At 40.2% G+C, this 20,569-nt stretch overlaps 2 protein-coding genes across 2 annotated transcripts; both read right to left on the bottom strand.

Moving 5' to 3' along the window:
* Positions 1-5,652: 5,652 nt before the first annotated feature.
* Positions 5,653-7,643, bottom strand: LOC126728174 (uncharacterized). The gene is made up of 4 exons (XM_050434039.1): positions 7,568-7,643; positions 6,432-7,447; positions 5,953-6,351; positions 5,653-5,820 (listed from the first exon to the last, which is right to left on the bottom strand). The coding sequence occupies exons 1-4, from the start codon at positions 7,641-7,643 to the stop codon at positions 5,653-5,655; spliced, it is 1,659 nt and encodes a 552-aa protein (XP_050289996.1).
* Positions 7,644-10,243: 2,600 nt separating this feature from the next.
* On the bottom strand, positions 10,244-20,030 carry LOC126725924 (RNA polymerase II C-terminal domain phosphatase-like 1). The gene is made up of 17 exons (XM_050430941.1): positions 19,214-20,030; positions 17,761-18,240; positions 17,134-17,344; positions 16,766-16,923; positions 16,607-16,677; positions 16,349-16,454; positions 16,169-16,252; positions 15,361-15,936; positions 15,188-15,251; positions 14,282-14,412; positions 14,097-14,150; positions 13,861-13,957; positions 12,894-13,129; positions 12,698-12,784; positions 11,992-12,057; positions 11,796-11,869; positions 10,244-11,211 (listed from the first exon to the last, which is right to left on the bottom strand). The coding sequence occupies exons 1-17, from the start codon at positions 19,466-19,468 to the stop codon at positions 11,103-11,105; spliced, it is 2,859 nt and encodes a 952-aa protein (XP_050286898.1). The 5' UTR covers positions 19,469-20,030; the 3' UTR covers positions 10,244-11,102.
* Between the last annotated feature and the right edge of the window lie 539 nt (positions 20,031-20,569).

Raw genomic sequence — 20,569 nt, 5'->3', positions numbered from 1 at the left:
CACACTTCACCAAAAAGTAAAATATCCATCCAGAGGTCAAGTAGAAGAGATTCGTTGAGATCAGGCCATGGCCAAGCAGTGTATGGTGGCCGCCATCTTACATCGGTCCCATGCCGAGTCCTCGGCCCTTGGGAACTTATAGCAATCAGCCACCTCGGCAGGGCAAGACAATGAGCTAGCCGAGGAGATAAGGTGTGAAAGTTTAGAAAAATTCATTGTCAACAACGACCCGGAAAAATTTTTCCAGGTCGGCTCCGAGTTGCCTTCTCAAGAAAAAGAGGAACTGGTCGGATTTCTCAGAAGAAATGCCAATGTGTTTGCATGGGACGCTTACGACGCCCCGGGAATTGATCCTAGCCTTATTTGTCACCACCTGAACGTTAACCCATCTTCCACTCCGAAAAAGCAACCACCCTGACGCCCCTCAAAGGAACATGCTAGTGCCGTAAGAGACAAAGTGGCAAAACTGAAAAGAGCAAGGGCTATTAAAGAGGTCTTTTACCCCGAATGGTTGGCAAACACGATGGTGGTAAGGAAAAAAACAGGGAAGTGGAGAGTCTGCGTGGACTTCACGGACCTAAATAAGGCGTGCCCGAAGGATCCATTTCCCTTACCTCGAATTGACCGATTGGTGGATGCAACCGTGGGCCACCCTCAAATGAGTTTCCTGGACGCTTTCCAGGGCTATCATCAGATACCCCTTGCGTTAGAAGATCAGGAGAAGACGGCTTTCATGACACCCATCGGAATCTATCACTATAAGGTGATGCCGTTCAGACTTAAGAACGCAGGGTCAACCTACCAAAGGATGATGACCAGGATGTTCGAGCCACAGCTGGGCAAAATCATTGAGGTTTACATAGACGATATGGTTGTAAAAAGTAAAATAGTGTCCGAGCACGTGAAAGACCTTGAAATCATCTTTGCTATCTTAAGGGAGCACAAGTTGCGACTCAATGCTTCCAAATGTTCATTCGGGGTCAGGTCCGGGAAATTCTTAGGGTATATGGTAACTCACAGGGGAATAGAAGTAAGTCCCGATCAAATCAAAGCAATTAACAGCCTACAGGCTCCTCGGAATCTAAAAGAAGTACAGAAGCTCACTGGCATGATCGCAGCATTAAACAGGTTCATATCACGATCTGCAGATCGATGTCGACCTTTCTACCTCTTGATAAATAAGTGGAAAGGGTTTAAATGGTCGGAGAATTGTGTCTGGGCCTTCCAGCAACTTAAGGAATACTTGTCGCGACCACCCATCATGTCCAGCCCTGAGGCAGACGAGGTACTGTTTGCATACGTAGCCGTAGCTCCCCATGCTGTAAGCCTGGTACTGATACGAGATGATAATGGGTGCAGCGACCGGTTTACTACGTAAGCAAATCATTACACGTGGCCGAAGTGCGATACTTACCTTTGGAAAAAGCAATTCTGGCGATAGTACACGCCACACGGAAGCTCCCTCACTACTTTCAGGTGCATACGGTCATCGTTCTAACCCAGCTTCCCCTTCGAGCGATGCTTCGAAGCGCCGACTACACAGGAAGGATCGCCATGTGGAGTGCGCTTTTGGGGGCCTTTGATATTAAATATATGCCCAGATCCTCCATCAAAGGTTAAGTCCTCGCAAACTTAGTCGTGGAATTTGCTGAACCCACTGTAGAAACAGTAACCAAGAAGAAAGACATGGATGGAAAATCGGTTGGTACAATTTCAGCAGGGGGGGACCTTGCATTGGAAAGTCTACGTGGATGGCGCGGCCAACCAAAGAGGATCTGGAGTTGGGATAGTTTTAATATCACCGGACGGTGCTGCCATTGAGAAATCACTGAGACTCGGGTTCTCGGCTACGAACAACGAGGTCGAGTACGAAGCCTTATTTCAAGGGATAACAATGGTTCGAAGATTGGGCAAAAGGGTAATAGAAGCATTCTCGGACTCTAAATTGGTCATTGGCCAAGTGATGGGTGAGTTGGAAGTTAGAGATGCTAGAATGCAAGAGTATCTCGGACGAGTCAAACGCCTACAATCGAGTTTTGAATCCTTCAATCTAACGCACGTTTCCAGGAGTGCGAACACCTATGCAGACTCACTAGCCACTCTCGCCACGTCCTCGGCGCATGATTTGCCGCGAATGATCCTTGTCGAAGATCTAGTCCAAACGAGTCCCATTAGAAGAGACCCGGCTCAGGTCCATCAGATTAGAAAGAATCCCAACTGGATGGATCCTCTAAAGAACTTCCTCCAAGACGACACCCTACCCGAGGGAAAGTTAGAGGCCGAGAAAATACGGAGGAATGCTCCTCGGTTCTGGTTATCGGAAGACCACAAGCTATATCAGCGCTCCTACTCGGGGCCGTACCTACTCTGCATACATCCAGAAGAATCTGAGTCCTTACTTGAAGAGTTACACGAGGGGATTTGTGGAAGTCACACTGGAGGGAGGTCGTTAGCGCACAGGGCGCTCACCCAAGGATACTGGTGGCCGAACATGCAAAGAGAGGCACATGAATACGCCAAGAAGTGTGATCAGTGCCAGAGATTCGCCCTAAATATCCACCAACCCGGAAGGGTCCTCAACCCCCTCTCCAGCCCCTGGCCGTTCGCACAGTGGGGTCTTGATATTGTCGGTCCTTTCCCCAAAACTGCAGGGAACAAGCGATACATAATAGTTGGAACCGATTACTTCACCAAATGGGTGGAGGCTGAACCTTTGGCCAACATTAGGGACGTGGATGCCCAGAAATTCATTTGGAAGAACATTATTACCCGCTTCGGAACTCCACGCACACTCATTTCGGACAACGGTTTCCAATTTGATAGCAAGAACTTTAGGGAGTATTGCAGCGAGTTTGGAATCATTAACCGATACTCCACTCCCGCCTACCCCCAAGGAAATGGACAAGTCGAGGCCGTGAACAAGGTCATAGTGAATGGACTGAAGAAAAGGCTAGATGAGGCAAAGGGGAGATGGGCGGAAGAGCTCCCACACGTCTTATAGACCTATCGGACAACACCGCGACGGTCAACCGGCGAAACCCCCTTTTCAATGACCTATGGGGCTGAGGCCGTGCTCCCGATCGAGAACAAATTTCCCACACTGAGATCTGATTCCTTTACCCCAAATAGTAACGACGAGTTATTAGGAAGAAGTCTAGACCTAGCCGAGGAAAGAAGGGAAAAAGCAACGATCCATATGGCCTATTATCATCAGAAGATGAGACAAGGATATGATGCTAATGTTAAACTACGACCTTTAGGTCCGGGTGATCTTGTGATGAGAAAGATTCTCGGCAGCGCAAAAAACCCCTCTTGGGGCAAACTGGGGCCCAATTGGGAAGGACCGTATCGCATCACGTCTATGGCCGGGATAGGCGCTTATTATCTAGAAGATTTGGATGAAAAAACTGTACCTCGACCGTGGAATGTAAATAACCTAAAAAGATACTATTATTAATGAAAACGGCTTTGCCCAATGTTTTGTTCCGTGATCATCCTGTACCCACCGGTCTATTTCCAACTATTCAAAGTTTTAAACAGAACCTAAGTCCTGCATGGCTCCTCGGACCACAGACTTAGGGGAAATTATTACTTATGCAATTTATCCAAGTTTTAAACAGAACCTAAGTCCTGCATGGCTCATTGGACCACAGACTTAGGGGAAATTATCACTTATGGAAACTGTTCAAAGTTTTAAACAGAACCTAAGTCCTGCATGGCTCCTCGGACCACAGACTTAGGGGAAATTATTACTTATGCAATTTATTCGAGTTTTAAACAGAACCTAAGTCCTGCATGGCTCCTCGGATCACAGACTTAGGGGAAATTATCACTTATGGCAACTGTTTAAAGTTTTAAACAGAACCTAAGTCCTGCATGGCTCCTCGAACCACAGACTTAGGGGAAATTATCACTTATGGCAACTGTTCAAAGTTTTAAGTAGAACCTAAGTCCTGCATGGCTCCTCGGACTACAGACTTAGGGGAAATTATCACTTACGGCAACTGTTTAAAGTTTTAAACAGAACCTAAGTCCTGCATGGCTCCTCGGACCACAAACTTAGGGGAAATTATCACTTATGGCAACTGTTCAAAGTTTTAAACAGAACCTAAGTCCTGCATGGCTCGTCGAACCACAGACTTAGGGGAAATTATTATTTATGCAATTTATCCGAGTTTTAAACAAAACCTAAGTCCTGCATGACTCCTCGGACCATAGACTTAGAGGAAATTATCACTTATGGCAACTGTTCAAAGTTTTAAACAGAACCTAAATCCTGCATGGCTCCTCGGACCACAGACTTAGGGAAAATTATCACTTATGGCAACTGTTTAAAGTTTTAAACAGAACCTAAGTCCTGCATGGCTCCTCGGACCACAGACTTAGGGGAAATTATTACTTATGCAATTTATCCAAGTTTTAAACAGAACCTAAGTCCTGCATGACTCCTCGGACCACAGACTTAGGGGAAATTATCACTTATGGCAACTGTTCAAAGTTTTAAACAGAACCTAAGTCCTGCATGGCTCCTCGAACCACAGACTTAGGGGAAATTATTACTTATGCAATTTATCCAAGTTTTAAACAGAACCTAAATCCTGCATGGCTCCTCGGACCACAGACTTAGGGGAAATTATCACTTATGGCAACTGTTTAAAGTTTTAAACAGAACCTAAGTCCTGCATGGCTCCTCAAACCACAGACTTAGGGGAAATTATCACTTATGGCAACTGTTCAAAGTTTTAAACAGAACCTAAATCCTGCATGGCTCCTCGGACCACAGACTTAGAGGAAATTATTACTTATGCAATTTATCCGAGTTTTAAACAGAACTTAAGTCCTGCATGACTCCTCAGACCACAGACTTAGGGGAAATTATCACTTATGGCAACTGTTCAAAGTTTTAAACAGAACCTAAGTCTTGCATGGCTCCTCGGACCACAGACTTAGGGGAAATTATTACTTATGCAATTTATCCAAGTTTTAAACAGAATCTAAGTCCTGCATGGCTCCTCGGACCACAGACTTAGGGGAAATTATTACTTATGCAATTTATCCAAGTTTTAAACAGAACCTAAGTCCTGCATGGCTCCTCGGACCACAGACTTAGGGAAAATTATCACTTATGGCAACTGTTTAAAGTTTTAAACAGAACCTAAGTCCTGCATGGCTCCTCGAACCATAGATTTAGGGGAAATTATCACTTATGGCAACTGTTTAAAGTTTTAAACAGAACCTAAGTCCTGCATGGCTCCTCGGACCACAGACTTAGGGGAAATTATTACTTATGCAATTTATTCAAAGTTTTAAACAGAATCTAAATTCTGCATGGCTCCTCGGACCACAGACTTAGGGGAAATTATTACTTAAGGGAAATTATTTCAAGGTGCACGCGTAGTCTAGCGTCATTGCAACCCTTATTCAAATTCGCTGCACGACATCCTTTTTTTTTTCTCGTCCGTTTATATTTATTTATATCATTGCAAACGTTAAATAAAGGGATAGTATCAGTAAACATCCATAGAAAACGAAGAGAACATTCTATATTAATATTCCAAAGTCAATACAAAAAGAGGTCCTTACAAAAGAACAAAAACAAGACGACTCTCATTCAAAAAAAAAAAGGGAGTACAAAAATTAAAAACCTAAAAGCTAAGCCTTAGCAGGAGGATCCTTTTTCTGCTCTGACTGAGGAGGAGGAGCCTCGGAGATAGAGTCCATGGCAGGATCCTTGGCTTTATCAAGCAGAGGGATGGCATCAGGCACAGCCAAGCCCTGCTCAGAAGCTGCTTGGGCACCATCAAGATTCTCTCGGATCTCCTGAGGATAGAAGACGTTCTCAGGCAATCTCAGCGCCGAATCCGCAGGAATTCCTGCAGCATCAAGGGCATGAGCATATGAGATGCTGCAGTAGTCCCTGCACACCTCGGGAATTTCCTCGGATAGCCTGGCCTCCGTTTCTTGAATCCCGAGCTGATGAGAAGCTTTCTTTTCAGCCTCTGCAGCCTCCTGGATCAACTGAGCCTCTTCTTTAACCCGCTGTATCTCGTCCTCAGCTTTCTGCAGAGCGGCCTTAAGTTCCAGTACATTCCGCTTCTCAGTAGCAAGACTGGTTTCGATTACGAATAATTTCTGGCGCTGATCCTTCGCTTGGGTTTCAGCACTCTTCAGGCCAGCCTCCGCGCTCTTGCGCTGTTTCTCCGACTCTTTGAACTTCTTCATAAGTTCAAAGTTCTCTTGCTTGAGGGACCCTACGGCCTTCTCCACCTCAGTCCGAGACTGGACCTCAGCTTCAGCCAAGCTGCGATTGCTGCGGCAGAACTCCTCAGCCACAAACACCTGCTGGGTGATCTGCCAACAAAACAAAACTGAAATTAGGATAGAATGCAACAACGTTGATGGCATAATAAAAGGGTGCAAGAATGACTTACCATCGCAAGGTCCCTCTTAAGGGACAGAAAAAGCTCGGGCTGGGAGAATCGCCTGTAGGCCTTCATATCCTGAGGAAGGAGCACTGGCTGCTCCAGGGCCTCAACTATGTAACCCGCTCTGCCCCTGTTGTACTCTCGAACCGAGGTAGTGTAAGGGATAGCGACCCCGTCTAGCTCCATCTTCGGACTCCATACGCGTGGATTAACGCGCACCTCAGCCCGATTCTCCTCATCCCGGCTCTCCACGGAGTTAGCCCTTTTATTCCTCTGTCCTCGAGTGGCTTTCTGCTGCTTGGTCGGGCGGGGGGCCACTTCACCTTCCTCAGGAACGTCAACCGGCCTTTTCTTTTTTAGGTCCGAGTTAACCTTGAGGCCAAGGTCGGAAGGAACCTGAGGGGCAGTTGGGGGAGGGTCCTGAGCTTGTGACTTAGCGGGCACCTTCGAAGACTGACCCTTTCCTCGGCTGGACATCAGTTCTCGTAAAGATTTTCCCTTGCCAGCCATGTTGCCTACTTCCTCGTCTGAAGAGTCGTCCGAGCAGGCTATAATGATTGGAGCGCCAGCCACGGAGTTTCGATCCTGCTCTCCTTCAGGGTCCGAGAGCTCAACTACGGGGGCTTTGTCAACCTCCTCTTCAAAATAAAACTCGTCTATTTCCTCCTCAAGGGAAATACGAGATGATTCGGCCTCTCCTTCAGCTGGCGCGGCAGCTTCAAGGTCGTCTGGAGGCAGTTGCACGGCCGGTGGAGGATCCCGAACACCAGGTAGCACGACTGGCTTAAGATCTTCTCGGGCCAGAAACTTAGGCTTGGACACGTCAATCCTAGCCAACCGGGGACTACCAGCTCTAATGGTGTCGCCAATGGCTTGGAAAGCACGGGTTAGTGGTCGATAGCCCAAAACCAAATGACACACGCGTAGCTGCCCGTCCTTGGCGACGTAGATTTCTGACCTTAGAAGATAATTTAGGGCCGGAACGTTCACGTGGCTCAACCTGAGAGCAACCAAAGCTCTATCTGCAATACAGCCGAGAAGGAAATTAGAATTAAACTACAAAATTTATGACAAGCAAAAAAGAGAGTAAATCCGAGGAGCTAAGCCCCTTCCCTAAAGGATTGGGCCTAAAGGCGCCGCACTTGGAATTCCTGCCCGAGTTGGACAATGAAAACCATCGCTCCATTCTCCTGAGGCAATGAGGAAGTCATCCTTCATAGTCTTATTGGATATGGGGAGACAGGAGATTAGCCTAACCACCTCGGATCGAGATTTAAGGTAATACCCTCCCTTCTCGACGTAGTGGCACTCGTACATGTGTACCATATCATGCCAGGTCAGACCCAGACCCATTTACTCATTCAAGACATCTATGCAGCCTAATACCCTGAACATGTTTGGAGCGCACTGGTGTGGTGTCAACCTATGGTGGAACAAGTAGTCCCGGGTAATCCTACGCATGGGAAGTGTCATTCCCCCTTGTATAAAGGCAATCATAGGAATGACCACTTCACCCACGTCTTTATCTAACAGTACTCCTTCTAGGGGACAGTACCGCAGAACCACCCCCTGCGGGATATGGTATTTTGCCCTAAAGGCCTCTATGGCAGCCGGAGTGTCTACTAGGTCTTTGAATCTACCCATCTAAGCTGAACTGGAGGAATGGAAATAAAGACCGAGGAGAAAAGTAAAATCCAGGAGAAATTCGAAGCGACGAAACGAATGGAACTTACGGATATCTTCACAAATGACCTGTGAGATGATCGAGAATCTCTTCTAGGAAGGACGCTTCGCGGAAACGATTATGGAGATTTGAAGAACGGAGGTGCTCGTGGACTTCTGGGCACTGGAGTTCTCTGGAGTTCTCTGAACTTCTGATGTGCAGATAAAAAAGAAAGAATGCGCCTCTCTGGCGCTTTATATAGCAGGAAGGAGAGAGAAAAAACCCCTCCCGCTCAAAAATTCAAGGAACAATGCTGGCCGTCAGATCTGGATCTCGTCGTTGGATGAAGGAGACATAAAGCTGCCTGGAGTAAATGGCCGCGCCTCGTAAATTGTGGCGCGTCAGAAGTAACCGCCCACACGCGCGGACCAAGATTTCATCAGTTCCCTCCTTTATAAATGTCAAAACCCCGCTTTTCTCCTCAAAAGGAGATCAAAACCGGAATTTTGAGGGACTATTGTGGGAACCGACCCAGAATAACAAGTTGGCTGGGCCCTGGGCCCGTCCGAGGACCATTCTGTCCGAGGAGACGTCGCGGCCTAGAATTCTTGCTCAGGCCCACTGGGGCGAAGAAACCACGTCCGAGGAGTAATTCCTCCTCGGACATTCCAAAGTCCAGGTCAATGATGCATCCCGGTTACTGTAGCCTTCACTCCAAACACGTAAAAAGAAGGAAGACTCAAAATATCCCAGTAAAAACTGTCACCACCACATTAAATGCACCACAACTACTCTCCTGGCCGCATTAATGAAGAGAAGACCCCTGAACAGTGCTACCTTGGTCACTGCAACTCACAAAGAACTGGTAAGGGCGTCTGATGGGACAGGTGCTCAAGTGGGAGTTTGGATGATCAACAAGTGTAAGGCCCAGATGATAAAAGAGGGTCTATATAATATGTAAGAGTCCCTCAACAGAGGAGGATGAAAAGAGAGAGGAAAGAGGAGAGGGGAGCAAGGATTCATTGTATGAATGCATAACTATGAATAAAACTTCCACTTTCACATCCATTTTCTTCATTCACGTTTCTACATCCACTAAGGACATGCAACGAACCGTCTAAGCCAACCGAAACCAAGTTCTTCAGCCCATACTCTACAGAATTCATTGTGTGGGACTTTTTGAGCCAGGACTTGACCATCCAGGACCGGGTTAACTAAAATCGTGCCCCTACATATATAGATATATATATATATATATATATCCCTTGTATTATTCTAAAATCTTATGTACAATCTTATGTACGATACTTTTTACAATTGATTTATGAAATTTGAGCCAATAAAAAAGAAAAGAAAAGAAATTTACGTACATAATAATTTCGTTTGCCCTCACTAATCAACTTTTTCACGTTTTAAAGTTATAAAGAGTGGCATGGACAGTCAAAACCAATTAAAATTAATCATTTTATTTGATTAGAGTAGCACTAAACAAATTATAATTAAATAACATTTAATTTCCCTAAATACATTCTCTAATTTTGACATTTTAATTTATCAATAATTTTTTTTTTCTCATACGCTAAACTTTTTTTTTCAATGAACTCTCATACACTAAACAAGTAGACATGTTGTGGCAACAAAGTTTTTCCATACATTGAATAGGTTAGCATGTAAAGTCCCCCTTGTTTAGGTTTCATTCCTCATGTTCAACAATAAAAATTTTGACCAATTAAGCTAACCGGTTGTATTTGTTTGGCTGTAACAATTGCTTGCTCAATTTTTTCAAGTTATATTTTGTGATGTAACGATGTAACTTTTTTTTTTTAAATATTAATAATGTATATTCCTAACCTTTTATTAACAAGAAAAAAGAATAGGTTAGCATGTAATGGCTAATTTGTACCAAATGATAATTTCAAGTTCAAGGGAATTTTCGCATTACATTAATAACAATTACCCACACACCAAAAAAAAAAAAAAAAAAAAAAAAAAAAAAAAAAAAAAAAAAAAAAAAAAAATAAGGCACGGGTTAAAAAAGTACGGAAGAGTGGAAATTTGGAAATGATTCAAACTCACAATGGGGTTTGACGGAAAAAGCAGTTTCCCACCAACTCTCTCATTTCAAAACCATATTTTTATAGGAGATAAAGATATATACAATTCCAAATATGGTGGCTAATAAGATGTTAAAGAAATTTCAATAGTAGTGCTTAGAAAATTTTCAGTAATCAATGATCCTTGGAAAACATCCTTCTTTAAGGCACAAGGCTCATGCTTCTGCAAGGTCTGGGAAACTTTCTTCTTGAAGTGGCTACCTAATCAAACTCAAAAATGAAGATAAAAAAAAGGAAAGAGAAAAACCCAACCCATACATACAAATGACAAAACTAAAATACATCAGCTCAGTTCACTATCACTATAAACTTTCACCAATCTCAGGACACTGAAATTATCAATATTCTGTATCTTCAGAGAGGTGGGCAATGAGAAAGGCAAAACAGTCGGTCAACGATTAGTAGGTTAAGTGACTCCGAGCATAGCCAGAAACTGCCCCTGATCAACACCATATTCAGTTTTCTTCAGCTTAAACAAATATCAATACACTGTAAATAAATCCAACTGAAACAGGCTTGAAAATCTTGACAATGATTGCATCAGCCACATACAAATTGGGACAACATTGGCCTTGTATCATCTCAAAAGGAGGTCATTAAGCATTTTGAGAAGAAATGCCTCATAGAATAGTGAGTGGAAATTCTGAGACAAGAACATCTTAGGACTATAGTCATTTCAGGGCCTCCTGCTCTCTTATGGATGTGAGATGAAAGCCACAAGAAAATATCTTGTGGAAGTTCCACTTCACTTTTGGACATCTTACGAAGAATCAAAGGTTCAAGAAATTGGCAGTCCTGGATCTCAATGGCCCTTGCCCATCTATGAGTTAGTTATGTACCATAAAATTTCTCAGCAGCAGCCATACCAAAAAGTGGGATGAAAATTGGTGATATGGTCTTTCAGGGAACAGGAGGAGCATTCTTGGCATATCTAGCAGAAGAAGGCATCCGCTGCATAACTCGTTGAAATTCCGGCTTCATGCGTTTATTTGACATACCATGCAATGCCCTTGTTCAAATGTAAAAACGCCAAATAAGAAAAAGAGAATAAGAGAAACTAGAAATTAAAAAAAAAAAAAAAAAAAAGAAAAGAAAAGAAAAAAAAAGAAGGAATTCTAGCTAATAAAAATCACAGTGAGGAACCAGTTTCATCTACTTTCTGCTAGTGCACAAAAATAATAAAAATGGCAACTTTCAGGATAAAACTGAGGGTCTTTTTTCTCCTGTTATTTCAGTTATATTCCCCTTGTTTTTACTTGTTTACTAAAGTAATTAGCAATTATCTGAGAAAAGCTTTCATGTGCCCCAAGAAAACATCATAACCAAAAAGAAAGAGGTGGGAAGAAAGAGAGAGGGGGCGGCAGCTATAAGAATGCTTAATCTTTACCATGCTACCCCAATCTGAATAACAATGAAAAAAGTACAGAAACATTAATTGAATGGGTCTATCCATCAGTCCCCCAGTCCCACAAATCAAAATATTTCTTGATAATTTGTGGGCCTGGCTAGTCACACCATAACTCATCTGTGAATTAGAAGTTTTATGTGAAGAAAATTAATAACTGTATACAGGGAGCTTGTTAAATTACACACCTAGGAGAACCTTGACGCTTCTGACTAAATTGACCATGCGTTGATCTTAGAGTTCCAAGTGCCTTTTCAGCAGCCTAAGGAAATGCAAGTCAAGGTGGTTGGAGAAAACATATGAGAAATAAAGGTGCATAAAATTCACAAAAGAAATCATGTGAATCCCTAGAAATAAAACTCTGTATATAAAGAAGTAACATACCTGCATCTTCGCCTCATCCCATGTTAACCCAATCCCTTTCCCAAAAACCTGCCCATCTATTTCGACCTGAAGCATAGCACCAAATACAGAATAAAAACTGTTAGAATTAAGCACAGGTAGGAACCAATTTAATGGCGATAAAAATAATTGAAAAACTATGTTGCTACTTCAATGGGGAACCGTCTCTTAGACATTGCCAATTGAGAGCCCGAAGACATACAAATAGTAATCAATTGTAACATTGTAGGACTCAAAACAATTTTGCTAGAACTCCTAAAACACAACCCCAGCCCCTAAAATTCAATTTTCCCCCCTTGCAGACTAATACGAATTTTGATCCACTATTCAAACTATGGATGGGTAACCAGCTAAATGACCCTAAACTCTATCATGCACAAATAGGTAGGCCCTAAAGTACAAGCAAAAATAAGGATCTAAAATATCAACAATATATATTTGAAAAAACCCATGTCAACCTCAAAGGGTGGTTCAATATTTGATTACAAAGATCACTGCATTTTTATAAAAAGCCTTACAAAAAGTTGGCCTTTACTGTTCTTTTCTCATTCCAATGAGTTTGCCAAAGATTTCAGAAAGAGGGGAAAGAAACCATTCCACAATTCCCCAAACTAAGATGTTAAAACTCAAGACACAAGCATTCTTAAAATTCATTCAAACTATTAAAGCAAATAATCTCATAACAAACCTGTGCATATACTTCATCGTTCTGAACTGAATTACCAGAAGGTGGTGGTCGAGGTTGAAAAGCTACATCAAGGCCTTCCATTAAGCACTGAAGTCAAATGCAAAATATATCACATATAAATAATCATTAATTTTTTACCAACTGCAAGCAGTAATGGGAATTAAAATCAAAGATGTTCAAGTCTTTGTGATCTTACTAATTCTTTGAGTGCAGAGACTGAACCCATTGACTTTTTAGAGCCTTCCAACCTAGGGTCTAGAAGCCTAGATGGTTCAGCTGCAGTTGAAAATGAGACAGACTCCTCTTTGGGCAATGGCTGATTCCCAAAAGAACTTAAATTACCCACAAAACCATTGTCATTTGCATTAGGAAACCTACTCAAATCCCCAGGCATAGACCCAGAATCAGCCTTAACCCGAGACATATATATATCTGTGGGGAAAAAAAAGGAGAATGTATGAAGTGGTCAGAATCACAAAAAGGAAATGCCATGAGGGGAAAATTACAAATTTGAATGAAATTTCCCCCAAACAAATTAACTAGGGAAAGCCAAGATCTAGTAATGTAAAATAAAAATTCGAATATAATATTCCCTTATTGTAATACAACAACTAAAATGATTTGGCCAGTTGGAGATACTTGTAACACTAGCATGAAACCAGCTGATTTGGGACTTGTAGATTAAAGCATAACCTCAAGCAAATAACAAACATAAAATGCTGAGTATCTAACTAGAGTTCCAAGAAAAACTTTCATTAACAAATACTTTAAATTGCTATTAGTGCACTTCGGTGAGCTTGAGTGATTCTTATGGGAGAAATTTTGATTAGATTCAAACATAGCCCATATGGTCTTTGAATCTTTAATTCTTACAACGAAAAAGTCAGAGTACATGGATTATATCAGAGCTGGACCCTTTATAATTGTCATGATTTCTGAATTTATATTTTTATGTGATAGCTTTTTAAGTGTAAAAGTACTTAATTAATATATCACCACTTGTAGGCGCTTCAATGAATAATTCAGCTATAGTAATATCACTAATTGTAGGCGCTTCAATGAATAATTCAGCTATAGTAAGAAATAACCAAGGACAGCAATAATGTAGACTCTAGAAAATGTTCAAATTCCGCAGCAGTACATTAATATATAGGAAAGCTTACTAGCCAAATTCTTAAGAGAACACTCAGCAGCAAGGCGGTGTGCTTCCCTTCTTGTTCTACCAAGTCCTTCACCAATTTTCTCCCCTGCAAACCAAGCCTACAAAAACAGTTGTTGGAAGAGTTATCAAGACATGACATCCCAGAACTAAGAAATTGACAACATAATCAGGGCATTTAGTAAAGAAAAACTATTTTTAAAAGAAATTAAGGGTTTGGGACTAAAGGTTTAAAGATACCTCAAAGGAGAACTGCAGTTCCATGCTGGTAAACAAAGCCGGCCTGAACTCCACCTATCAGTTCCATTAAAAAGAGAAGGGGGAGAAAAAGGAGCTTAGATATGCATATATGATGAGCTCTAACTATCATAAAAAAAAATGATCAGCTCTAACTTGTCTCTCACTATAATTCTCTTTCTGATTACCTTGGTTCCACACTTCATTGCAATGTCATGTAACACTCCAGCTGGAGTTTCTGCATTTGAAACACCTCGTCCAGATTCAAAGTCAACATCCCTAGAGCTCGAAGACGATCGACCCAATGGAATATCCTCACCTTCAAAATGACATCGCATATAACACCACTCAGGATAAACTATTGTAAATTGAATAATGAATATAAGATCACTCTAACCAAACAAAATAACAATGCTCCAAAGTTAATATCTCTAAAGCTCTGATATATATTATCCAAGAAAGTCAAGAAGCAATACACTTCCTAATATGTGAATACAGATTCAGAAAAAATTTATAACCAAGGAACATGTAGATATCAATACCTGCTTATGGGCACAATTGGGGTTAGACAGACAAAATCCTAAATAGATACCCAACTAATAAGAGCCTTATTCGGTTATGCCAAAGCTTAGGATTGGCTACAGGTCATCCCCTTTCAGCATTCAGGTCTATTCAAGACTATCTCTTCTTTTTGAACATGGTAAGTTTGAGGCTGTTTCATTGATTAATGCTGCTGTCTAACAAACTAGGATACTTAAAAATTTACTAAACATCAAAATTTAATATTTTCTAGATAGAAGTATATTTTTTTAATTGGTAAGTCACACTTGTACCCAATGGGTTTTGAACCCACAACCAAACCCTCCACCTAGAACTTATAGGGGGAGAAGATGACAATTGAGCTAGAAATCATTGACCTAAATAAAAGTTTTTTTATCCAATAAAGTAATAAAAGATAACGGTTATATTTCATAGAAATACATAGTCAAGTTTATATGCTTTTGGGATTTGCCAAGCATTCATAACAGCAAGACCCACCAATGAAAAAGACCCATAAGCTGTCTCTGTATGCAATTAAGTGTGTTGTAGCTCACCTGAGAAAGAATAATAACTAGACAGCGCATGGTTTAATCTCAACCGATCATCTCTATGAAATGCCTGCAAATAAATAATCTTGTAAGATTCATATGCTACCTGGAGTCAATTAACTTTTAACCTTTCAGCACAGAAACTGAAGAATAACATCAGACCAACAAGTAGCAATCACCTCTTTAGATAATCTTTGATTTTCATGGACAACTCTATCAGAAGTAACAGAACTCTCAACCTTAGGGAAAAAAGATGGATGCTGAGGGCGATGCTTCTCAATATGCATTGATTCTGCATCTAAAGGAAATTCTTTGGGTACTGCTCGGCTCACTTGCCGTGGGCTCATCTCTTCCTCTACTGGGAACCAGCCACTGTGTGATTGAGCCCGTGGAACAGCAACTTGTAGTGGGGGTCTTACAGGAAACGGAGGTTCAGCTGGTGCATGATCTCTTGTGTCTTGCCCATGTTGCAATATGAGTAACCTCCGCCTTGTATCAGGATCTAACTCTGATTCCGGTACTTCACCCTCTTCTCTTGCAGGAGAACTTTGCAAGCTTGTTTCTGGGGCCCCAACTTGACCCAATGGTTTAACAAGTGAAGTAGCCGGAGGGAACTGTATATTGGAAAATGGCATCATTGACCCTTGAGTTGTTTGCATTGCAATTGAGCCAGAGGGTGGCGCCACAGTAAACTGAAGAGCAGGAGGAAGCCTTGGATCTAGAGTAGTGACTATTGAAGGAGCAGATATTGCATCCTGATTGAAAGAAACAGGTAAAAAGCCTGATTTTAATTCAAACCTCGAAAGCACATAAAGATTCAAATACATTCACCCGCAAAAAATGTAGAGTAACAAGAATATTATGCATTTCAGAATAAACACCAGAAAAGCGTTCCTCATAAGAGTAGATATCTCTTCACCTGAACTTATTCGATCCCAACGAAAGCATATATAATACACACATCAAATTCAGAACTTGGCAGGTTACCTTTAGTCTTCTTTCAACCTCAGCATCTGCCATGCCATCAAAAGAAAGTGGATCTTTGTTTCCATTTGACGCAGAACCATCATCCTGTACAGCAGAGAAAAATTACTGGAAAAAACAAGAAATCCGCATAACTAGCAAAAAGCACAAGAATCTGAGCAAACAAAATTTTCCCAGACTAACCTCAGAGACTAAATAGTTGCTCACATCGGGAGGAGAAGGAATATCTTTAATATCATCTTCATAAGAAATTTCAGGAATCTTCTGTAGAAGACCCTCATCAAATTCTCTGTCATCAAATTCAAAGGTCATGTCATGAAAAAAAGAATGATACGTATATACACATATTGGACCAGAAATTAATTGCTCAAAACTTAAGTCACAACAGTAATAATTAGAGGATGTGTTGGTGTTTGTATGTCTTGGGTTTTGTATTCTTACTTGAAAAAACCACCTCTAACATTGCAAGCAACATTTCTTGCCACACACAAGACGGGTATAGCATTATTGGCCTACAACATAATGAGTTATAATAAGTTAGTCACTAGTGTGCATTTGTAGAAGTGCAATGCACTACATACACATGCAAATGGAGCATACCTCAGCTTGGGGAGCATAGTAAGGAGCAAATGCAGGAACTACATGAACCCGTGGTTGATCTTTCTCATCCCACACTTTCAAGCGATCATCAATGACCAATGCCATCTTAGGATGGCATAAGCCATCATGAAAGACATTGAAGAGCGACTTCCTTGAACCTATTAATGTAATTTATAAACAAGTAATAAGCAGCTTCATAGGGAAATGAATCTGATTAGCAATTGCAGGAAAAATTTATAAAAATGCATAAATTTCACAATTTTTTTCTCTCTCGAGTAATGCCGTGATATGACCTATATGTAATTAGTTTCTCTTATTGATAAGCTGCAGAGAAGTGGAAGCTATTTGCAAAAAATCATGTCACTTACCAGACTTGACACATACAATGCGATCCAATAATTCTTTTGAGTTTATCAAATTTAAATCTGGATCAAGAAGCCTCCACATCTCTAAAGCATAATCCCTTTCAGCCATGGTGCAAACATAAACCTCAAAACGCTTGCGCCCTCTTGCAATCAAGTAGCTCCGGAGATCATCCCATGCAGGTCTCAACCTCACAAGAACACTTGTATCACGAATCTATAGAGAAAAAAAAAAAAAAAAAAAAAATCTTATTAATTGAACCAACTTATTTTTATCAGTCTAAAAATACTAAAATAATAAATTTCATCCCAAACATCTAAAGGTGTCTCCATAATCTGGTCAAATCCATCCACAGATATTGCATCTGGTAGAGTCCAAAAAATTATCAAGTACCATTATCTAGTATCCCATCGATATTCAAACTTCATGCATGTAAAAAGAGTATCACAATTTTACCTTAAAGAATTAAAAAAAAAAATACCTTAAATAAAAGAGTCTCAGGTATCTACAAATTAATGACCAGAAAATCAACAACTAAAACTCCTTCAGCAGTGGATAGATAATTTCATAGATGCAACAGTAGATAAGATCAACCAAACAACAGGCTGAAGTTAGCATTACTTATTACATACCTGTGGATTGATGCGAGTCAGAATAATATTCTTCTCCTGTAACCTTATAAGTGGCCGAATGATAGTTTGATGGTTATCTGACAAAGCTGGAACAACCTCAGACTGAGTTTTGATCACCTTCCCATTTTCAACAACCTGATCATTTTCAGCATATTGCTTTAATATAATTTTGTCATCTTGATAGCGCTTGACCTCCGCCAGCATACCAGAAATGCGTTGTGGGTCCACCTCACTGTTAATTTTCCGCTGTAGGGCCTCAATCCTATCTTCAAATGAGCGCATTGTATTTGCTACTATGAGTGTTTCATCAAGATCAAATACTATTCCAAGACATCTAAGGTTTAACATGACAAGACAAGAATCATATAGCCCTGATGCAACATTGAATCCCCAGAAACATGGATATTGTTTGTCATTATTCTTGGAATACATAGCGACCAAATGAAGCTCCTCCCCTCCACCTAGTGGCATTATGGCAGTCTGTATAGGCCAATATGGCAATCATTGTTAACATTTGCTAAAACCATCCAGACTCAAAAGAAAGAATTGTGGAAGAAAAGGCAACTTAAATCTGTGCGGGTGATTCATAAACACATATATGTTATAGGAAAGGGAATCACACAAGAAGATAAAGCGACAAAATAAAGAACATTCATTCACATAGTATGACATCAGATAAATTCTTCATCTTATAACCATATGTAAAAAATTTGGCAATATCCGTAATCTTTTATAATGAGTGAAACAAAAATACATAAGAGCAAGACATTTAATTAGCACAGAAGTTTCTCCCAAACCATCCACAAGGAACAATTAGAAAACAGTTGATTTCATGCACAACCTTACACATACTTCACTAAATAAATAAATAAAGCCACAAAGTTGCTCATTTGTTCTAATTTTCTGAGCTATGTTCTCAAAAATAACAACTGAAGAGCTGCTTTGCAGAGTTCTGGAGTTCCTTCTCTTAAAAATGCAGCAAACCCTAATTGTGCCAGAAATGCAATCCTCAACCATAATTTTAACCCAAATAAATAACAATCATATGGCATATTCTCAACATCACAAAAAAGTTCAACTAAGTAACCCACTTAAAATCAAGCTCAAAGAAGACTGGTCAGTATTGTAGCCCTACAACAGAACAAGATCCTATCTTTCTGGGTAATACACCATTAACAAGTTCAAAAAGTTCAATTTTCGGAATCAATCAATCATGAAACTTCAATTTCACAAAGTTGTCATAAATTCTTGGAAAAATTAGTTAGTTCACTGAAACTGTCAAAGCAAAAAAAGAAAAAAAGAAAATCAAATTGTTAAATTATTGTCCAGGTGTCCTCAGCAAAGATTAAAAGTGGTCTGGGGTTAGCATAATTTTAAACAATTTGGAAGTTTTAAGCATCTGGGGTTTGGTTAATTAAGTTGTTAAATTTGGTTGGGGTTTGTGCTATTATACCTTGTGCTCCTTGAAACATGAAGAGTGCAAATCAAAGAGCGGCGAGTCCTGAGAGAGAGAGGACTTTGACTCCATTTTGAAGCTAATCCCAGTAGCAGTAATAGTATGAAGCACAGCCAGTGGTGGACATCTTTCACTTGCTTGTGAAAACTGACTTATTCTGATTTCCTTCACTTCGATCTTCTCTTTCTCTTCTGGGTATATCTCTACCTCTCCAAGTAACTCTTCCCCTTGATACAACACCGCTTTATACATTTCTTTTTTCTTTTTCTTTTTCTTTTTTTCTTTTCTTTTCTTTTTGGGGGCCCAAATCCGAAAATATAAAAAAGAAATTATATATACGTATGTAATCAAAATCTCACTCTTTCAAATGGGTTGCTGAGATTGTTGTTGTTGTTGTTGTTGTTGTTCATCAATTTCTTTGTAAAACCCATGATGGTGATTTCGTCTCTGAGTCACAGGGAATGCTTTAGATTTGATCCGATTCGTTGGGAATTTTATATAAAACAAAAACCAATACAATAATCCCTGATCTGTGAGGGGAAAAAAGAACCACAATTTTAGAACAATTTTAGATCTGATTGATGGTGATGATCGCAAAAAAGAAAACCCTAAAAGCTTTTTTTTTTTCTTGTTGGCCTCCGATTCCAAATTTTGTTTGAGTTCGTCTGAGAAGCAGTGTTTATGTGGTGGAGCTAGGGTTTTGATTTTGATGGTGATGATGATGGTAGAACAAAAAAAAAAAAAAAAAAGAGTCGTCAAAAGCGAAACCCTAGATCCAGAAAGCGAAAGGTCAAAAATAACACTCCAATCCTGCAACGCAGCGATAATTTTAAAAATTCATTAATATTAAATAAAAATTTTACAAATATAGAGAAATAGTTAGTGGTTGTACTAGGGGGCTGTTTTTTAATTTGTTGTTGGTTCTCGTGTACTGTTAGGAAAGCAAAACTGTGTTTCTAAAAAATTAAAAGTAAATAAATAGGAAAACTGCGGGTGTAGGTACAAAAATGAAATTACGACAAAGTCAATATCTAATCAATAAGAAATTCAATTTTTCTTTTTTCTTTTTTTTTTTTAATTGGAAGAAATTCAGTCTTGGTAGTGATATATTTTGTATATGCAATTTTTTTTTTTAATGCAAATCCTAAATGTGAAAATAGGAAGGGTTCGTCCATGAAAAACAAAGCATGAAACTAAAACTATAGGGTATGGGTAAAAACATATAGCTTAGGCATAGACCGATAGGCTAAAATATTGCTAAAATATTAACTAAGAAATGTGATAAGGGTCAATAAGAGAGAAAAATGAATACCTCTTCTTTTTCTTTTAAAATTATAGGATTAGAATATATGA

This window comes from Quercus robur, chromosome 5, assembly GCF_932294415.1.
Source record: "Quercus robur chromosome 5, dhQueRobu3.1, whole genome shotgun sequence".
NCBI classification, from domain to species: domain Eukaryota; kingdom Viridiplantae; phylum Streptophyta; class Magnoliopsida; order Fagales; family Fagaceae; genus Quercus; species Quercus robur.
This window is presented reverse-complemented; position numbering and strand designations above follow the sequence as displayed.